The sequence below is a fragment of the Nothobranchius furzeri genome, chromosome 4, assembly GCF_043380555.1.
Source record: "Nothobranchius furzeri strain GRZ-AD chromosome 4, NfurGRZ-RIMD1, whole genome shotgun sequence".
NCBI classification, from domain to species: Eukaryota; Metazoa; Chordata; class Actinopteri; order Cyprinodontiformes; family Nothobranchiidae; genus Nothobranchius; species Nothobranchius furzeri.
In genome coordinates this window covers 2438088-2460642 of record NC_091744.1, presented here as the reverse complement: position 1 = coordinate 2460642, position 22555 = coordinate 2438088, and the positions used below count along the sequence as shown (strand labels likewise).

General features: G+C 41.4%; 1 protein-coding gene across 2 annotated transcripts in view; it reads left to right on the top strand.

Annotated features, from left to right (window-relative positions):
- helz (helicase with zinc finger) overlaps positions 1-22555 on the top strand; it is a 64509-nt gene that overhangs the window by 18504 nt on the left and 23450 nt on the right. For both annotated transcript variants that reach the window (XM_015968877.3, XM_015968868.3), the window contains exons 16-21: positions 2367-2546; positions 5176-5277; positions 5989-6167; positions 17103-17221; positions 18374-18519; positions 20750-20897. In XM_015968877.3, coding sequence (XP_015824363.1) covers positions 2367-2546; positions 5176-5277; positions 5989-6167; positions 17103-17221; positions 18374-18519; positions 20750-20897 — 874 coding nt within the window. The remainder of the gene's footprint in view (positions 1-2366; positions 2547-5175; positions 5278-5988; positions 6168-17102; positions 17222-18373; positions 18520-20749; positions 20898-22555) is intronic.

Sequence of the window (22555 nt, the reverse complement as noted above, 5' to 3'; positions counted from 1 at the left end):
TAAGCTTGGTTTATGCTTGGCACATTCACTTTCCGCGCGGTGATGCGGCTCGCGGATGGAACGCGCTTCACAACTCGCAGCGTTTATGGTTTGTGCGGCTCATCTCTGCGGTGAGCCAATATTCTCCCAAACTGTAGGGGGCAGCATGGAGCTCTACGGCATGCATCCAACACTACACCATAGTAGAAGTAGAAATTACTGTTTACAACACGACATTCCAGCATTTTTAACAGCGTTCTCGTCTTTTCCGACAGTGCGAGATATTTCTCTCCAAGAATTATTAACAACATGTTGATCACGGTGATCTCTGAGAGCTGAATCATACAAATGTCTGTATTTACCAACCTCTGCCATACTAGTTCTTGCCGGTCCGCCATGTTTTTCCGCGTCAGTCCGTCCGCGTGTTTAGAAATTTTCCGAGGTGCGCGTTGCGGAAATCTTGGGCCGTGCGGAGACGCGGTGGAGGGGCGTGGTTGTTAAAATGACGCAAAATGACGCAACTTTTCCGCGCGGAGCCGTGCGAACCTCGCGGACGCGTCAAGCATCAACCAGCCTTAATGCTGCTGCTCAGTGAGGGAGTAGGAAGCTGTGTGCTTCATGTCGGTCTTCAAAAGCAGGACTGTTCACACTCAATTTTATCTACTAACGTGTGGCACTTAGGAATGACACCGGGGGCCTTCTTTAGGGTCTACAAGAGTGATTTATCACTAAAGAAAACAAATCAGCTGTGTTCATGATCTAAAACATTCAGGAAACATGCTGGAGCCAGACTGCGGTGCCAGATAAGTTGGATAATTTATTTTTTCTGAGTCCAACAGACTGGACTGGCACTCTGAAGTTGCAAGTGTGGTATTCTGACCACAGAGAGTGGTAGGGGTCTGAGTGACATTTCATTAACCCTGTAAAGAGTCATTTTAGCTCATACTGGCTCAAGAAAATTATTTAAAAATATGAAAAAGTTGCATAATGCCCTCAAGTTCATCTTATCTGTCTTTTATAATCGATGTTTAGTTTTATCAAGACTTTAACTGATGCAGATCAAACAAAATGAGTGTTTTCATCAAAGACTTATGTGCTATCAACCCCATACAGAACATCTTGTTCTTCTATAGCCATGCATGTGTACACGTACACACACACAAACACACACACACACACTCCAAGAAATCCCCCCAACCATGTCTCAGTTGGAGCTCAATCAATTGGTGTTGGTGGATTCGTAGCTTCAGTGGATGAAGTCTTCATAATGAGGACAGTGATGCTCGGAGACAGAGACACGCACGCACGCGCGCACGCACGCACGCACACACTCTTTCTTGTGTATTAAAATGGCTGCTCCTCTTCAGTTTTTTTGTCTGCCATGTTTTATTTGCTTAGGCAAGTATGAGTTTTTTACACATTGATAAAAAAAATAAACAACCAGCTTCAAATTTTCCTGATTTGAGAGGCAACATCATGTCAAACTTACTCAAATCAGTCCATTAAGCGCTGTAAATAAGTAGCCTGGCAAGCCAGACATAATAAATATATTATGTAGTCTGGCAACGCTCCATTGATGGCTCTCGGTCGTGGGGCCGGTTCTATCTCCGCATGCTACTGGACAATGAACGACGTGATGTACTCATTGCAACGGATGTCACTCAACCAGGCATTCCGATGTGGAAGAAGGAAAAAATACATCTCTTTTTCTAAATAAAGGACTTAAATACATCTATCTGCTTCTCATTCTAATAAAGCTCAATCCAAATAGTCCAACACTGATGTAAAAGCCGTTTCAAACGAGCTGTCGCCATCTTGTTCCACTCTGTCGCATCATTTTGCCCACGAGACCGAGTGCCCTGATTGGCCCACCATTGTGGACCATAGCGGTCTATTGGTTTGAAACCCCTATAGAGAGCTGTGACTGGCCAGCCAGAGGGCTGCATGGGGACCTATGGAGCGTTCCTAGACCAAACCTTGCAAAGCAAGAATTTGTTCTAGTTCCCTGGGCTAGTGCACGAGTGCCCAGTGCACTCAGACTTGGAAATTGTGTTGCACTTTTTTGATTACAGTGGCTCTGGAGGAAAGTTTTGTCATTGGAAAAACTTTTTGACCCTACCTTCTTTTTTGTCATTCCCAAAAAGTTTTTTCTTGCTTTCCTCGTTGGTTCACCAGCGTCTTGTGTCATTCCTCTCATTTTCAGGCTGGTCATTTCAAGTCACTAAGAACACATTTCCTACCTTTATTTGTTCAGTTAACTGGATCTGCAAACTGTCTGACATATTCAGTCATTCTCTATTGAAAGGCCTCCATTGTGTAGGTAAAAACATGGGGAACAATATCCGTTTACTCTTCTAACGATGTCTTTATCCACCCTGGGCCCTCAGGCAGTGGGATGAGCAGCTGGATCCACGGCTGAATGCCAAGCAGAAGGAGGCCATTCTGGCCATCACCACACCAGTTTCTGTCCAGCTGCCCCCAATTCTCATCATTGGGCCCTATGGTACCGGCAAGACCTTCACCTTGGCTCAGGCTGTCAAGCACATTCTTCGCCAGGAGAACAGCAGGTATGTGAATCGAGTGTTTTCTTGCTTTTTTTTTGTTCTTGAAGCGTAAAGATTCAGATGTTCAAACTGACAGATCCCACTGGTATTTTTGTTGTTTTCTGTTACACAGAAAAAAACGTACTCTGACACATCTATAGAGTAAACTAGGGAACTAAGTGTATTTCATGGGGTGGTTCAATACTGGCTTTTTTTTTAACCAAATCTTAATTTCCAAAGTCGATATAAACCGATACCAATATATGCGGGTCCCCTCTAAAAGAAAAACAAATAAATACTAAATCAGTTTAGGCAACTAACATCTAGGGATGCACCGATACTGATACTGGTATCGGTGCATCCCTAGATGTTAGTTGCCTAAACTGATGTACTGGTATTGGTAAAAGTTAACCGATACCAATGCAGTAGCTTGAAAGTGGCTTCACTGGAAATTGTCATTTCTGTTCACTTAATATTTTAGTTTTGTGATGATTTCTATTCATATATTTAACTTTTCATCAACTTCACAGTCATTTCCTGTTGAAAGCAGAGAAGAAAATAAAACCTGTATTCCAATTCATTGCATTTTTTTTGTATGGTAGAAGCATCGGTATCGGTAATCAGTGATCGGTATCGGCGACAACTCAGATCCAAGTATCAGTATCGTATCGGTTTGGAAAAAAGTGGTATCATTGCATCCCTATGAAGATCACATAACTCCTATCATTCATACCTAAACTATAAACGTTATCTGTGAAAAATTGACAGCTACTTACATTTAAGTTGTGCCAAAACTTTGCCTCGGATTGGTTATCGTTTGATATTTTCACAGGAGGAGAAGTAGCTGAAGAGTTTAATGTATAAATAGTACATGGGATGTAAAGTTGTGTCTCTAAAAGAGTAGAAAATGATAGATATTTTCTGTTATTATCTTTTTATACCACTATCAGACAATACAGTTGGGCATCTCTGGTATTTTATACACCTAAATGTGAAGTATCTTAAATACTGGTGGTATTCAGAAGTATACACCCTTTCAAGTGTCAAATGTAACCAGAATCCCGTTTTTGTTCTCTTGTATTAAACAGATTTTATCTCAACTTTTTGACCGGTTGTTCTTATTTCTACGTTTTTAGAGGTTGTAGCACCACAACGGAAATGTGACAGACGGTTATTGAGGTCTATTGTAAGCGATAGCAGAGGTGACAGAGGCGCTTTGCTGTCTATGGCCTTGTTTGTAGCTTCAGGGCAGAGGCTGTCAGGGGTTTGACATTCAGACATAAGAAGAGAAAGCACTCTAGTGTGTGTGTGTGTGTGTGTGTGTGTGTGTGCGTGCGCTTTATTCTGTGCATGCTTCATCACTCAGAGAAGACATGTACTGGTCTGCTGGATGATTTCTACTCATTTGTGGTCATTGCACATAATAATTATGATTACATTTTTCATGTTAGGCTGAAACACAAACTCACGTGTCCTGCAGAGCAGTCAGTCCGGTTGTGGCACTTCAACATGCCTCTCAAAGTTGTCCATCAGTAAAACATTGCAAGATGTTCTCCGCCGGCATTTCTCTTCATTAGCCAGCTCCCTCACTGCGTGCAGACACCCACAGGAAATTTCAGATTGTTGAGTTGGAAGCAAAAAGATGTAGCACCGTCAGGTAATAGTTCCCTGGTCTTTATGAAAAATGAATGCAATATCTCGGACAGTCTGCCCTGACAGAAGTGAACATTTGGAGTTTTAATAAGAGAGTGGTGCATGTATGTAATGTTAAAGCAGGAAAAACGGCCTCCAAAGAGGTGTAGCTATGTAATATTTATTCCTGATTTCACTCTGAATACATTTAATGTTCTGTTCTGTGGATGAATAATAGATATTTAAACTGGTGAAGGCAGAAGCTGTACAGGTTTGTGAGCTGATCACGTGGTTTCTTATAGATCCTTTCCAGGTCGTGTGTGTCACGGCTACAGGCTTTCAGTTCAGACGTGACGTTTCTGTGTGGTCATGCACTGTTCTGGATCTTCTGGATCACTAATGTTCAGAGTCAGAAACGGGGATGGATTTGAGTTTCTGCTGTAACTGAACATGTGTGGAGTAAAACCTGCCTTATTTATGTCCCCTCAATCTTAACACAGTGACAAATGGAGCAGGCTTTTTTGTTTTAATGCATTTCATAAATAATGCACTGATTTTGAAATAATGAGCAAAAACCATTCAGAAATACAAAATACCAAATTTAGAATAATTTTTTTAAATACACACACAAATTAGAGCATGTAATCTGATAAAAAAGGGGTTAGGGTATGCATCAAGTGTTCTTCAGCCCATCTTGCCGTCACTGCTGGGTTTCTGTAGAATTTGCCCCAAAGATATTACCTTTTATATTTGCTCTGTTTACAGTTCTCTGGATATTTTAATTACTTTGTTTTTCTCCAAGTTGACTCTTTGACCTGTTTCCAAGTGATGCCATTCGATATAAGCTGTTTGATGCTTGTGCTTGAACATTACTTTGCTTTATTATGCCAACATTCTAACAGTAACATAGTAAGAGCAGATGTAAAGGGGGGGGGGGGGGGGGGAAACAATTTCAATAAGACGGTGTGGTTTGTATCGTCTGTATTTTACGGGTGTGACATTTTGTCTTTTCTGTCTGCAGGGTTCTGATCTGCACTCATTCCAACAGTGCAGCTGACCTTTACATTAAAGACTATCTTCATCCTTATGTTGATGCAGGCAACGCACATGCCAGACCTCTCAGGTATAGTAACACACTCACTTGAGACACACATGGTAGTGATGGGTGTGAGATGCTAGTCAAAGTCCCTGCCAATCATGTAACTATCTATTGGTCCCCTCCTGTATAACGTCCTTGCTGATGCACGCAAGCACCCCTCTGGAATTCCCTTGAGTCGGTCATTTGTCTCCAGTGAATACCTTCATTTGGCAGCTTCTTTATTTAGGGCTTATTTAAGGTCCCAAGAGGGTCTGATACCACGGAGACCCAACATTTGTATTCTGCTGTGAATTATAACGCCAACAGTAGCTGATTTCATGGTAATGTGCAGATATTGTCTGCTTAGTGTTTACTTTCACTAAAGTTGGACTCTTTTGTGACTTCTCTGTTGGCAAAGACCAGGGAACATCAGTGCGACATTACAGCTATGATTCATCTGGATCGCTGTTATTGGAGAGCCCGTGGTCAGACTAGTTCATCAATACAACTCGGAGATTGTTGAGTAACTCGACTGCTGTCGCCCCTCAGCAGAGACAAGCAGACATTTACTGACTTGTGGGATGTGAACTCAATAAGTTTCTCACCTTTTGAGCTACCTCGAGGCTGTACAAACACCTACACAGAGACAACGACCATTTCCTTTCACTGAAACCACAAATAAGCCTAAAATGTACAGACTATGGACAGAGCTGGAGCTTTTTCTCCAAACTTTTTTGCGTTCTCTTCCCTCTACAGGGTATACTTCAGGAACCGCTGGGTGAAGACCGTCCACCCGGTGGTCCAGCAGTACTGTCTCATCTCCAACACACAGGTCAACTTCCAGATGCCCACAAGGGAGGATGTCCTCAGACACCGTGTGGTTGTGGTCACACTCAGTACCTCCCAGTACCTCTGTCAGCTTGATTTGGAGCCTGGTAAGTCCTGGAAAGACAGTTGGTCATCTCAAACGTAGAAGAGCTCACAAGTGGTGGTTAATGTTGTCTTAAATGGCACATTTTGTGTAAAAGATGCTTTTGTGTGTGTGTGTAGGTTTCTGCATATAAACTCGTATAAGGATGTTGTTTTGAAGCTTCGCCTTTTTCATTTAGTTTCTGGTTATTGACTGTCGTTGCTCTGAAAACCGTCCTGCCCACTATTAAGAGATGGGCCGAATCTATTGGAGTTGTCTCAAAGACGCGCAAAACAAACCGATTTGTCAGCACAGGATAATAACTGACACTAATGTGTCCGTGGAGGGGGTTTTGTCTGTTGCTCGGCTACACCATCTGCCTGTTTCTAATGTATTGTGCATCATTAGCTCTCTTCCCCACGTGGCATCTCTCCTGCTCTCCTGGTGTTTGATGGTGATGAAAATTGTAACGAAACGAGGCAACAGAGGGATAGCAAGCCTCCTAAGTAGCAATAACAAATCTACCGCCACAAACACTTTAATTTCACGTGTTCATTTCTTCTTCAAAGCTTAGATGTGGGAATTGGCATGTGAAAAATAGAAGAATGGTTTAAACAAGTTTACAAACACTTTTGAAAGATTTCATGATCCATAAGTGATAATAAATTACTATTTTTATTATAACTTGTTGAAATAAAAGTATTTAACCCCTTTATTTTCAGTGTTGCAGAACCTTTCTAATTTTGAACTTAACATCAAGTTCTCTGCTTGTAGCAACATTCAAGGCAAGGCAGCGTTATTTGTTTTCATACACCGAGGCAATTCAATGTGCATTAGCGAGAAGAGCATGACCGTTAAAATCAACATGACAGCACATTTAAAAAACGCAAATAAACTCAGACCAAATGAAATAAACACATTTATTTTAAGAATAAGAAAAAATACAAAGTTAAAGGGTGAGCAGTTAAAGGTGCAGCATAAGAAACATTCATTCAAAGGCTGATGAATGCATGAAAGTTCATCCATCCACCCATCCATTTTCTTCCGCTTATCCGGGGTCGGTTCATAGGGGCAGCAACCTAAGTTGAGAGGACCAGACTTCCCTCTCCCCGGCCACTTGGGCCAGCTCTTCCGGGGGAATCCCAAGGCGTTCCCTGGCCAGATGAGAGACATAGTCCCTCCAGCGTGTCCTGGGTCTTCCTTTAGGCCTCCTCCCGGTTGGACGTGCCCGGAAAACCTCACTAGGGAGGTGTCCAGGAGGTATCCTGACCAGATGCCCGAGCCACCTCAACTGGCTCCTCACGATGTGGAGGTGCAGCAAGTCTATGCCGAGCCCCTCCCGGATGACCGAGCTTCTCACTTTATCTCTAAGGCAGGGCTCTTCAATTTCGGGCCTCGAGGGCCAGTATCCAACACGCTTTAGTGGTTTTTCTGGTCCAACACACTAGGTTCAGTGGTTGAATCACCTGTGGAGCAGCCCATCAGGCTCTGCAGACACCTGTTAATCACCTGCTGATTGAAATCATGTGTGTTGAAGCTGAGTTCAAATTAAAACGTGCTGGATACCGGCCCTCGAGGCTTGGAGTTGAATAGCCCTGCTCTAAGGGAGTCCAGCCACCCTGTGGAGAAAACTCATTTCGGCCACACTTGAAAGTCAGGAAAGTAATTTGGTTTAATTTAAATCTATTTGGACTCTAGTTTTGTTTTTTTCTGTGATTATTTAAACCGTTTATCTTCATATATGCCAACTAACATACTTCCACTTGTACTAATGTTAAAATATTTATTATTTTCATAATTCTGCTTTATTATAAACACTCAAAGCCATATGCCTGATGGAAATCTGTTGGTTATACTGCCTTGCTTCTGGCAAATTAAACAAAACCATCCAATGTTTTTCTCCTTTATTGATCCAATCATTTTTATTACGTTCATTTTGTGTTTTTACCCAATTTGATAGGTCGTGTTTCATCATCATACACAGGCCAAATAAAGATTGTTTTTGCCTTTGCTGACACGCTTCGGCATCTACTGCTGCCGTCGTCAGAGCAACCGCAACCAGTGGACGCCAAAACATGTCAGCAACAGTAAAAGCAAGCTTTATTTGCTCTGGGTATGATGATGATCCAGCCATTGTTGCTCTGAACAGGCAACAAAGAAGCTCGCCCACAAACGGCCAAAATAAGAGTTTGGGTTTGCTGTTTTAAACTTGCTGAATCCTCTTATCCCCTAATGCTTAATTTAACACAAGATAAAAACATGCATCATGGAAGTTGTCACTAAATTGCTTGGCTTTTTATGTATTTATATTCACTGCAGACTTTAATCCTCTCCCAGATGACTTTGCTAACATTTTTACTGCGATTGGAATAAAATGATCCAAAAAAAATCTCCAAATATTTTCAAGTGCCTCTTCTGGTTTCATCTTGTTGTCTCCTCCCAGCTTTTCTGGGTACAGTTCAGCCTAAAACGAAGAACTACCCTGCATTTCAGCTTAAATTATTCAGCTACATCTGTAACACAAAGGCTTTTGAATGCGTTACATAATTTGTTACTTCCAAGGAAAACTAAAGTAGAACATGTGAAATGTGCATATTAATAAATGTAAGTCTGTAGTTTAACAATTTCTGAAAGCTTTGTACAGGTTTTAGTACTTTATGGGTTTAGTTGGCATCGATAATGACACTTGATATTATTGGCCTTTATTGGAAGGAATCTTAAGATTTCACTTCAAATCTAAATTAGTTGAATAAACATTTTAATAATTAGTTTTCCATTGAAGATAACATGGGCTAGGGGTGTTTTGGACAGCCTCATAGTGAAACAAGCCATTTTAAATCGACCGTTTAGTTTAAAAAAATCTTAGGGAGCCAATTTTTAAATGAAAATAAAATTTGCTTTTGAATAATTCATCTAGCGTTTACTTTTAACGAGCTTGGAAGAGGTGTTCTTCGTGTTTTTATTCTTGCCCTTCTACAGTGTAAAAAAAAACAGCAACGTGTCTGACAAAGCTGAAATCCTCATCAAATTGAGCGTTCCTCTCCCACAGAAGGCACTGCCTCATAACTGCCTCAGACACCTTGTTTAGAATCCAGGCTTTAGGCCTTTATGTAACAGCAGCACCATGAAACAAAACGCCTCATAGCCAGTGTAGCGATAAATATAGATTTAGATCTATATTTCAAATGTGGCGTAGATTTAGCTTCTTTATAATCTTATATTAATTAATCGGGGCACCACCAGTTTTCGGAACTGGACCGTTGGATTTAATATCGATATCTTCGCAATGTAATCGGTCTCAGAGTTAACACCACAAAATAATCCAAAGGATGAATTCTTGACAGGAGGCACCGATTATTCCCGAGAATTGCTAGACAATGATCAGGCGTTATTTATGTTTTGTGAATTTATTACAACATCAATTAATACATTGACAAAAGGACCAAACACAGCTTATAGTTTCATGCATGGAATTAAGAAAATGGTTAACCCAAAGCTTTATGGCAGTGATAGGAAATAACTGATCCGTAATAAAAGTGTAAATTCGGTGACACCAGGATTACAGAAAAAGGGGGAATAATTTCTAAACGGGGACAAAGTGAAACGTTCATGTGGGTTTAGGTGAAGTAAGTGTGTGTGTGTAAAGATTCGTTGCGGCAGAAAGAGAAGGTAAATCTTGAGAGCATCCCCCCCCCCCACACACACACACTTTTTCCAAAGTAAATTTTTGTTCCCTGCACTTTTTACCATCCAGAAGCAATATTACGCTACATTAAATAAACACTGATTGAGTACTAGGACCAAGTCGAAGACAAGTGCTTGTGTGAACGACAGTTTCCCGTTAGAACCGCCCATAAGCTCTAGCCAGGCCTGTCAGACTCGTCCTCCGTTTAATTCTGCACAGAGAAAGTGTCTGGTAACTCACAGGCATAGAGGCACATGTGGGGCGGGACTAGCCAGCTCAAAAATAACCAATCAGAAAAAAGGCAGAAATGCCGACTGTCCCGGGCAACGCTGTCGTTTTTTAGCTGCAGTCAAAAATGGCGTCTGGCGACAGCACAAACATCTTTCTTTAGAAGAAAGGCTTTTAGCGCTTCTACTTGTTGAGGTTTTAAAGACATTCAAGTCATTTAGACCAGAGGAAAGAGCCGCAGCGAACTCCGCTTCAGTCGCCATGTTTATGACAAACTTGGCATTGTGGTGTGTGACGTATGCTACTCATCTCTGATTGGCTCGATTAGAGTTCTAAGGGGGTGGGGTTATTTGAACAGGAGCGTTCCCAGACCCTTTCTCTGTGCAGAATTAAACAGAGGAGGAGTCTGGCAGGTCAGGCTACATAAGCTCATCCATTGGCTCTGCTGATACTTGCTTGCTTGTTACTGCCACCTGTGTACTTGACAGTTCTGCATTCATGACATTTTATAAAAGGGCCTCTAGGTTGTAGTTTTATACATATTTTTTTGAATACTTACTGTAAAGATCTCCATGTCCCCCCCCCCCCCCCCCGTCCCCCAACTCAAAACTACGTCCATGGCTGTATCAATATAATGTTGGATTCCATGTTGTCGTTCTTTTGTAAAACACAGAAACGGTTTTGTTACCTGTTATTGACGTTACAAAAGAACAACAACGTGGAATTAGAAATAACGCACAGCAAGAACACACCTAAGATAATGTTGGATTGTTGTTAAACTAGTGATTTACACCCCCGTTTTTATTGGCAAGAACCTGGTGATACAATACTTATCACAAGGCCAGGGAGACGTTGCGATTGATGACGATACTAAAAACCAGATAATGTTTACAATTTTTATGACTGAATTTAACTGTGAAATGCAGGCCAGACTCTTCCAAGACAAATCCAGTGTTTTTGTTGAAACTGCTGACACCCAGTAGTCGGAGTTTAAACCACACCACGCAAAAGAAATACAGTAAATGTTTACATGTAAATGCTCGATAAAAATAGTACACCGTTTCAGTATCATAACAAAAAATATCTCTGTATTTCAGTGTTACATTTTCTTACTTCCCTGAAAGTGACTTATTGGGCATTTCTAAAAATAACAGATTAATTAATTTTGGCTTTTGTTTGAGCTCAAACAATGATGCACAGAAGAAATTTATTTTAGAAAACCAAGCTCAAGAGTTTTGAAAGCATTGATAATTTCCTCCCAACAGTCCCGTTTCATACTTGAGCTGTCAATAAAAATGATTGATTCATTTGACATCTAAATGCTTCCTAAAGCATATCAGATTGACGCACAGACACCACAGTACACAACGTATTAGTAGTTTTTATTTGGTATTAAAATCTTTTTGTTTTTTCCATTTGCCAAAAGTTTGCAAACCTTTCAGTTTTTCTAAGCTTCTTCTGTGCAGCGTTCGATAGAAGGATCCTTCAGACTTTCCAGATCCTTCCTAAGAGGAGGAAACATGTTTGTGTGCGACAGAATCTATTATTTAGCATTAAAACTCAACTTTTCTCCCAGATCACATCTACTGCACTGTGACTCTGATCTTTTTCACCTCCAGTTTTTAACTCGCCCTCTCCTTTTTTTTTCATTGTGTGGAAATTCAAATGCCATTATTGTCTCCGTGACCCATGGTAGCTACAGAAATGTCATTTGGACCTCTGTTTTAGAGATGTCTTCTCTACAGCTTGAAACCATCTCCCAGGTGCATAAAGCTCAGTGTTCCTTCTTGCTGCTCTGCCAACTTCATAAAATCCATGTTTTCTTTCCCTTCTTGCATCTGTGCTTCCCTACCTGGGGAAACATTGTCATTTATAACAACCCCTGTAGATAATTTGTCAGCTTTATTAGGCCGCTGTTTGTTCGTGTGGATTAAAGTATAAAAGTCCTCCTGATCCACACTGTTTATATCAAAGGTTAACAGAATTACCCTTTCTCGCTCTACATGACATCTTTGGTTGAATTGTAAATTAAAATCAGTGCATAAAGAATAAAAAGCTTAAGGCCGACTTCATCAGAACGGTTGAAAATGATACTTCTAAGACTTCAATGAAACACTGATGCCTTCAATAGACGACTTCAAAGGCCCATTTCGCACTTTGTAACTGACAAACGAAGACGGTATGTATGTAGAAACTAGGGATGCACCGATGGATCGGCATTTGATCGTAATCGGCCGATAGCGCCCCTATCGGTTTTGATCGGAATTTTCAAAATAGATCAAAGCAAACCGATCAGGTAGGGTTGTCACGGTAACCAGTGTAGCGCTAAACCCCGGTAAAAAAAAAAAAGTTGACAATAATAACCGTCTTGTTTTTAAAAAACTATATTATCTTGGTGGGTTTACCGTGGCTGCGGTGTAGGCGCGGTGACCCTTACCAGCCACCGTATCATCTGCAGAAGTTGCCGGCGGCACATGCGCACTTTGTTGTTTACAGCCAAAACTTTCTTGAAGCTAAAGCTGAAATAATGGTCAAAGGAGGAGACGGCAGCGCTCAGGAGGACATTTATTATCCCTCAAAGAAGACAAAGTCGGAAGTATGGGCATATTTTAGATATTTGAAGAATGCCGAGGGAGTTTATAGAAGACGGCTACCCTGTTTGCAGCACGTGCAGAAAAAGTGTCTGTGAAAGGCAGCAACGCTTCAAATCTCATGACACATCTGCGTGACCATCACCCACAACTCTACAGTCAACGCAAGGCAAGCTAACGTTAGCGTTTTAGCTAAAATGCGTGATCCGAGGATTTGGGTTGAGGGAGAACGCAACGAGTCGCTATATAAAGCAGCCGCAGCGCCGCTACCTGCATATAAACCGTGTCGCGGACACCGCCGTGTTGAAATGACGCTATGCATTACGGGGCTCCCAGGGGCAGATAAGAGTTGGTCTCTCTCCGAGAATAATTATGAATTTAACAACGATTACTGCCTGATGACATTTTCCCACATCTGCAAAGCTCACTGGAAGGACACAAACTGAGGACAATATTTTCCTGAAATACGGATTGCTCAAGTAAGGGTAAAAAAGTATCTGATTAGAAAGCTACTTGAGTACTGAGTATCATCTGATCTAATATTTTTAAAATGATGACATCAAACAGACATAAAATACGACGTTATGGGCAAATATTGGTATTTTAAAGACTAAAGGGGAAAAATGTAAACAAATAAACAACGTAATTACAAAATAACACATTTTAGGCAAAATTTAGACACAAACTGAGGACAATATTTCCTGACATACAGGGTTTATTTAATTGTGTGAAAATGTAGCACGTTTAAAAAAAATACCGCGATAATACCGAAAACCGTGGTAATTTTGGTCACAATAACCGTGAGGTTAAATTTTCACACTGTGACAAACCTAATACAGACCATTTTAGATTAGGTTACATTTCCTTTATTCCCAGATTATGTAGTTTGTAGCACTCATTATAATGTTGTAGAAAATTTCTGGCCAATCCACGTGATCGGTATCGGTGATCAGCATTCTTTGATATCGGTATCGGTGATCGGCAGCAAAAAACCTGATCGGTGCATCCCTAGTAGAAACACGGGTCTTTGATTTGAAGTGCGTATCGTTTTATCAGCGATGCAGTTTGGAAGGGGTGGCAGCCCCGGCTTCAGGAGAGCACGGGCTTGAGGCTTTACAGCTGGAATAAAAACAAGAACAAAAGACCTAAATGCCTTGAAATGTGTTTTGTAGGCATTTGTTCAAAGGAGTCTACTGAACAGTGAATGTTGCCTTGAATCAAACCGCTCCTCCTCTCTGTTTGCCAGACATGTTTTTGTCATTTTGTTTACTCGTGCCACCCCCACATCCCCCCTCCAAGTTTGTTTTACGGTTTCTGGCCGTCACATTTCACGACTTCACATGCTTTCCTGTGAAGCTGGTGTAGCTGTAGAGGCAGCTCGCTGGTTGTTATTCAGCCTCTTTTCTCCACTCCCTGCTCTGGCACTCATTTACCATGCTGTTTTATCTCTTTCACTCATACTGCAGAGCTTTGAGCTCTCGAAATCAGGGTTCAAGCATTCTCATACTTCAAACAAAAATGAGGTTAAATTAGGGTGAGAGGTCTGCTTTAAAGCCTTTCACAAGGGTTTGTGCATATAATTTCCAGGACCAAGTGACTAAAATAATGTGTTGAATGGCATTCGATCGATTCAAAGATCTTCAATCTAAACTGCCTTCAAATGTTTGGTTAGATATTTAGCTCTAAGCTGCTCTGGGAGTAACACCAGGGAATAACTGCATAATAGGATAAATATGAGAAACAGCTTTTTTCTTGATGCTACTTTCAATAATTCATATCAGATTGGGCAAATATTCACAAAGATACTTCAAATAAAACATGTCAAAAGTACCCTTTACCAATTTTATTAAATCTAGTGACATGTTATGTTCTTTGCCCACCAATTTATGACCTAAAACCAGTGGGCTGTGACTGCTAGCGACTAGTTGGAGACACTAAATCACACTAAATCACAAAGAAAATAGTGGGAGTCGCTTTGAATTGGTAGAATTCAATAGTGATGATCTTCATAAATGTTTTGGTCAATTTGGGGCTAATGGTGTAATTGTAAACATATTGTGAATGGCGTGCGTGACTTTTGTGCAAAGACGCCTGTTGCAGATTAGTCACAATGTACAGGTCCTTCTCAAAAAATTAGCATATTGTGATAAATTCATTAGTTTCTGTATTGTACTTGGACTGTGAAAAGACTTTGCTTTCCACCGTGTGGGCGGTCAAGTACTTTGCGAACTACATTGGCGGACAGAAAAATATTCATTGAGTTCATCAACTGAAGTAGTTCAAGCCTTTTATTGTTTCTAATATTGATGATTTTGGCATACAGCTCATGAAAACCCAAAATTCCTATCAAAAAATGAGTATATCATGAAAAGGTTCTCTAAACGAGCTATTAACCTAATCGTCTGAATCAACAAATTAACTCTAAACACTTGCAAAAGATTCCTGAGGCTTTTAAAAACTCCCAGCCTGTTCATTACTCAGAACCACGATCATGGGTAAGACTGCCGACCTGACTGCTGTCCAGAAGGCCATCATTGACACCCTCAAGCAAGAGGGCAAGACACAGAAAGAAATTTCTGAACAAATAAGCTGTTCCCAGAGTGCTGTATCAAGGCACCTCAGTGGGAAGTCTGTGGGAAGGAAAAAGTGTGGCAGAAAACGCTGCACAACGAGAAGAGAGGACCGGACCCTGAGGAAGATTGTGGAGAAGGACCGATTCCAGACCTTGGGGGACCTGCGTAAGCAGTGGACTGAGTCTGGAGCAGAAACTTCCAAAGCTACCGTGTACAGGCGTGTGCAGGAAATGGGCTACAGGTGCCGCATTCCCCAGGTCAAGCCACTTTTGAACCAGAAACAGCGGCAGAAGCGCCTGACCTGGACTACAGAGAAGCAGCACTGGACTGTTGCTCAGTGGTCCAAAGTACTTTTTTCGAATGAAAGCAAATTTTGCACGTCATTCGGAAATCAAGGTGCCAGAGTCTGGAGGAAGACTGGGCAGAGGGAAATGCCAACATGCTTGAAGTCCAGTGTCAAGTACCCACAGTCAGTGATGGTCTGGGGTGCAATGTCAGCTGCTGGTGTTGGTCCACTGTGTTTGATCAAGGGCAGGGTCAATGCAGCTAGCTATCAGGAGATTTTGAAGCACTTCATGCTTCCATCTGCTGAAAAGCTTTATGGAGATGAAGATTTCATTTTTCAGCACAACCTGGCACCTGCTCACAGTGCCAACACCACTGGTAAATGGTTTACTGACCATGGTGTTACTGTGCTCAATTGGTCTGCCAACTCTGCTGACCTGAACCCCGTAGAGAATCTGTGGGATATTGTGAAGAGAAACTTGAGAGACGCAAGACCCAACACTCTGGATGAGCTTAAGGCCGCAATCGAAGCATCCTGGGCCTCCATAACACCTCAGCAGTGCCACAGGCTGATGGCCTCCATGTCACGCCGCATTGAAGCAGTCATTTCTGCAAAAGGATTCCCGACCAAGAATTGAGTGCATAACTGAACATAATTATTTGAAGGCTGACTTTTTTGTATTAAACACACTTTTCTTTTATTGGTCGGATGAAATATGCCAATTTTTTGAGATAGGAACTTTGGGTTTTCCTGAGCTGTACGCCAAAATCATCAATATTAGAAACAGTAAAAGGCTTGAACTACTTCAGTTGTGTGTAATGAATCTAATATATATGAAAGTCTAATGATTATCAATACGTTACAGAAAATAATTAACTTTATCACAAAATGCACATTTTTTTTGAGAAGGACCTGTATCTAAGCTGAGTCTCAATTAGTTCACCATTTATACTCATATCTGTAATTTAGTCCAACTCCTCCTAAATTTGCACCACCGTTTTGAGGGTGGTTCCAGACAACACGGCTTCAGGGCATAATTCAGACTTTTAGAAATGTTTGTGTAAAAAGGTGTTCATGAATAATAATCTACCATTTGTGGATAACTCATTGAAAAGCTACAGTTTGTAGAAACTACAAACTAAACTACAAACTAAACAATAAACCTTTCTGCCATTTTAACTGCAGTTTCACAAACAAACAAACGATGTTATATAAAATTTTAAACCATATATCTCATATTTTATCAACAACAGCAGAAATGGGGAATTCCACCCAGCAGTTAAAGGAAAATATCATTTGCAAACCTGCTTTGTCATTTCTGAGGCTGGAATATGTTTATCACAGTTTGAGACTAGATGTTAGCGCGTCAGTTCAATCTGAACTGATTTTTTAATCCAGATTGAAAACATTCAAAGAGCCATCTGAACCAGGTAGATACTAGCTGATCATACATTTCCACCAATCCCCACTTTACAGGACTGGAGAAGGGAAAAGTAGCAGAACTCCGGCTTCTGTCTGTTTTAGTCTTGATTTTATTCTCGAGTCATATGAAATTGTACTGATGATGATGATGATGATGATGATCTGTGTTTGTCAGGGTTGTTTACTCATCTCCTGTTGGATGAAGCAGCTCAGGCCATGGAGTGTGAAACCATCATGCCTTTCGCTCTAGCTAGCAAGACCACCCGCATCGTGCTGGCGGGGGACCACATGCAGGTAAATAAAGCTGTAATTTTGCCTCTCTAGGGAAGGAAAAGAACAAACCTCTTTGCAAATTGTCGTTATTTAAATCCACATTACAAACCACTTCCATGGTGTTTTCAAATGAGCTGAAATAGGCCTGAGCAGCAGGGTAGAACGTGGCCTGAGACGGAAGCAGCTGCAGTAATAACTGTTTCCATTGTAAAGCTGTGAGGTCATTTCAGCCACAGATGACATAAACTCAAGTCAGGTGCAGCTTTTTAAGTCACTGCGAGGATTTAAAACTTCATTTCATCTCCTCTTGGTTCTTGAGACAGTGCACAGGATTATCAGTAAGAACTGGATGAAGACGAGGCAAACGTCTGCCATGAAATAATTGTTTCATTTGACTCGATCAGCCGCTGCTCTCTATGTGAATATGAGGGGGAAATAAGGATTAGCAGGCTGCTTTTTTTTATTACTTTCTAAAACTTTTGATATCAACTTTTCTAACAATTTAATCTGTAAAAATAAGGTTTGCATCAATAAGTTGAAAGAAGTTTCCTTTTATATTCAGATCTAAGTTATTTTTCATTATTTGTCTAAGTCTATATTCTCATTTGGTGCACTTAAACTCATAAATGAAAGTTTAGTTTGGTGGGTATCTGTTTTGGTTTAAACATCTCAAAGATCTAAATGTTGCTTCAGTTTCATCAGCAGATGAGAACTAATCAAACTAACAGACCAGCCGAGAATACACTGACACTTTTTTTGATTACATAATTTTTTTAAACACCAGTTGATTTGTTCTGAACCCCTAAATAACTTTTTTGGGGGGGTTTCATTCAGGGTGAACCTAATCAACTACCTACACTGTTCTTATGTAAATCTGTCCAACACCAACATCTTTTGATATTAGAGAAGCTCTCCAACAACGGGGTTCGTGCAGCGATGATGAAAAGGGGATGTAATTTAGCTTGGTTTCAGGCTGCTGTCCAAACATCTTACACAATCACTAAAGCTCAGAATTTGTTTTTAAGTTCTGAACGTCACACGAAGAAGAGCTAAAGAGAAACCTCGCCTCACTATTTAGTCGAAGCCTTAGTCATATTTTACTTTGTTTACGAATTTTTTTGGACTCCCTCCTCCTTTAATTTGTTTCCCTTCTTCTTTCTTCCCTTCCTGCAGCTCAGTCCGTTTGTCTACAGCGAGTTTGCTCGAGAGCGTAACCTGCACGTGTCTCTGCTGGACCGGCTGTACGAGCACTATCCCCGTGAATTCCCCTGTCGGATCCTCCTGTGTGAGAACTACCGCTCCCATGAAGCTATCATCAAGTAGGTGTGAGCACTTAACAATGCCTTGAGTGTAAGCGTTGGCTCCTAAAGACTGGAAAGATGAAGCTCGTGGGGATTTTTGGTATTTTTGGTGCTCCAAACTACAAGACTACTTGTAGCTTATGACAACAGCTTTAAATATGGGTATTTATGTCTTAAAACACAAGATCCATTCTAGGTATTGGTTTGGAAATTCTTGTCGTGTTTCCACTTTAGGAGTTATGGGGAATTTCTGGGAGGGGGGATAGGAGACAGGAAAAATATATTGGCTCGTCATCTCAGCCGTTGTCTCCACGCAGAATTGACCCTTTCAGAAATTTGCTGAAACGTCAGTCAACTTCACCACACAGCAGAAGCTCCGCCAGGCTTTTTAAAAGTTTTATTCAGTCCAAGTTTTCCGTAATTTAATTCATTCAGGGGCGAGCAGAGTGGCAGTGAAACATAAAACTTCGAGTTCAGTGACCAGAAGAAGCAACAGTTTTTAGACCGTTGTGTTGGAGACCTCAAAGTAGGGTTGTCACGGTATGAAAATGTAACCTCACGGTTATTGTGACCAAAATTATCACGGTTTTCGGTATTATCGCGGTATTTTTTAAACGGTGTTGCATATGTTCAGAAAGCATTGATAGTCCTGTTCTACACAAACTGAAATAGTTCTGAAAAGGTTTAACAGTGTTTATTAAACCTAAAATAACACAAAACCTTAGCAAAAGTGCAACTTTTCACAAGTAAAGGAACAAATAGCTTATTTTTCTGGAACATGTTACAGTAGTCAGTGCAGGTTTAAATTATACAAATCCAGACATTCAAAACATAAACAATATGTAAACAAATCAAAGAAACACCACTTGTTTTCTCATATACTTGTTTTCTTCATTATCAAAATGAAAATCTAAAACTCCAGTCCACACTTGACTTGAGCGCTGTACAAGTCAACCTTAAAAAACATGTATTTAAAATAAATAGCCACTTTAAACAAATTACTAAAATAACTACTACACTATGTAATCAAATCCAAATGTTCAAGTATAAATGGCATTGAATAAGTAAACAAATCAATGACAAGGAACTAATTGTATATTTCTCTTCATCATCAACAAATAAGATGCTTCATCCAGCAACAGGGTGTCCGTGACACGGTTTAAATGCTGGCAGAGGACGCTGCGGCTGCAGTCTATAGTGACTCGTTGCATTCTCCCTCAACCAAAAGTCCTCACGTCATGCATTTAAGCTAAAATGCTAATGTTAACTTACCTTGCACTGGCTGTGGAGACGTGGGTGATGGTCACGCAGATGTGCCATTAGATTCGAAGTGTTGCTGCCTTTTGCAGACACTTGTTTCCTGCACGTTCTGCAAACGGGATAGCCGTCATATTAACTGTCCCTCAGCATTTTTCAGAAATCCAAAATATGCCCATACTTCCGATTTAGTCTTCTTTGAGGGCTGATGGATGTCCTGGGCGCTGCCGTCTCCTCCTTCGGCCATTATTTCAGCTTCAAAGTTTTGGTGCCGTTGCAAACTAAAAAGTGCGTGTGCGCGCCGCGGGAACTTCAGCTGAAGCGACGGTGGCTGGTAAGGGTCACCGCGCCGAAACCGCGGCCACGGTAAACCCACCGAGATAATATAGTTTTTTAAAAACTGGACGGTTATTTTTATTGTCAACTTTTTTACCGGGGTTTACCGCTATACCGGTTACCGTGTCAACCCTACCTCAAAGCAGCATAAAGTACCTAACTGGGTCTTTCCAAGTACAGTTCAGGTGCTCAGTTGGTCCCTGGAATGGGCCTTTGGTGAAATGACAACACACACACACCCCATGAAGATCTGGTAAAATTACCTGGACGTGCCGATAGTGGAAACGAGTATTCTGTAAGTAGTTGTGACTGAAATGAAACCCAAAAAAACGCATTTACAATCTTGTTTTCTTTTTTTGTACCATTTAACATTTTTTTTTACTGTGCTTGTTTGATTCTTGTGCCCCATTAATATTATTATAATGGAAACATTCAGTCACCCTGAACGGAAACTTGATTTTCTCCTGATGGCAAAGTTAAAAACGTTATGCTAACTCGTGTTTCTGTAGAAACTCATAAAGACCTCCCTGCTGCAGCACTCAGGAACACATCTTTACGTCCTTTGAGACCATTTCTAATCTGAATGATGATGAATCTTCTTAAAACATGGTTTTATTTTCATGTTTCTTCTGTTTTTCTTCTGCTCTTCCTAAAGCTACACATCCGAGTTATTTTATGATGGGAAGCTAATGGCGAGTGGGAAGCAGCCCTCCCACAAGGACTTCTACCCTCTAACCTTCTTCACGGCCAGAGGAGAAGATGTCCAGGAGAAGAATAGCACTGCCTACTACAACAATGCTGAGGTATTACTTAAAATATATCGTTATCCAATCAGTTCCGGTGTCTTTAGAGGCTTTTTTGTCATCGCAGACTATTTTTGCACCATATTAACATAAATACAAGAGATCTGTTTGTAAATATTGCTTTTTCAAATGTTTTTAATAACGTTTACTTTCATTTCCGGTGGTGTCTAAGCACTATTAAGGCTTTTAGCATTTTTACACCAAAATATGATAACGCCAAATGATTTCATAAGAATTTAGATTAATTGAATCTTTATAGGCCACTTAATATGCAATGATAAGTTATTTTCTTCCATTATCGGTGTGAATAATTTCTCCTTATTGCCTTTTTACTAGGGATGTCCAATTTTATTGGTCTACTAATCTTATTGGTCAACATTGACCTTAAAATTTAACATTGGAAATTATCGGTATTGGTTTTTACCCCTTAGTTACTCAACTTTTCCATACCGTGCACATATTATACCTCTAACGCCGGGGACACACCGGCCGCGGAAGCGCCGCGAAGCGCCGAGAAGCGAATCGCTCACGAAATTCGGCCGCTGCTCGCCGCTTCTCAGTTCAGATCAGACGCGCCCCAGTCGAGGCGCGCCTCGGCTCAGCTGTAGTTTTTCTTTTAAACACTTGGTGTCCTCCATTTCCTCTCTGCCTTTTCTCAGCTCTTTTCCTACGTTTGAGTGTTTGTGCGCGTGCGCGCGCGCGCGCGTGTGTGTGTGAACCTATGGTATGAGTTGTTTCTGCCAGTTGAATCTCTTGGAACCCGCTCCAATTCTGCAGCTGTATCTTAGCAGTTTCTTCCGACATGGGTACGTAAACAATCATGTTTTTCGGGGGTCGTACAGCTCCTTGTGTTTCTCAACTTCCATAATTAATTTAAAGTCATCATCCTAACTGCTTGCCTCAGACTTTCTGCCTCTCTGTCCTGTTTGCTCCGGTGAAAAGACACCCAAAACCACTCCCCCCTTCACGTGGTCACACACGCACACAAGTTCGATGTGTGTGTATGTGTGTGCGTGTTCGTGTGGTTTTTCTGCAGTGTCTGTTTACGGACACATTTGACTATTGCGGAATTTTATTTTGAAATGCTTTATTTTGTTAACTTTACCGGCCTGCCTCTTACGTCTACGTTTGACTTCCTGCCAGAATTGACGCGATTCACCCGCGGCTCGCGAAAAAAATAGAGCCAACGCCGAAATGATCGCTGCACGGCGCGGGCTGGAGCGCCGGCGCGAGGCGATTCGCGGCGCTTCGGCGGCCCATGTGGTCTATAGAATAGCTTAACAAGGGCGCCGAATGAAGGCGGTCCCATTTTCGCGGCGCTTCGCGGCGCTTCCGCGGCCGGTGTGTCCCCGGCCTAACTCTTCTGTCTCCTCTCTCTCTCTCTCTCTCTCTCTCTCTCTCTCTCTCTCTCTCTCTCTCTCTCTCTCTCTCTCTCTCTCTCTCTTCTCTCTCTCTCTCTCTTCTGCCTCTTCTCTCTCTCTCACTCTCTCTTCTGCCTCGTCTCTCTCTCTCTCTCTCTCTCTCGCTCTTCTTCTGCCTCGTCTCTCTCTCTCTCACTCTTCTGCCTCGTCTCTCCCTCTCTCTCTCTCTCTCTTCTCTCTCTCTCTCTTTCTCTCTCTCTCTCTTCTGCCTCGTCTCTCCCTCTCTCTCTCTCTCTC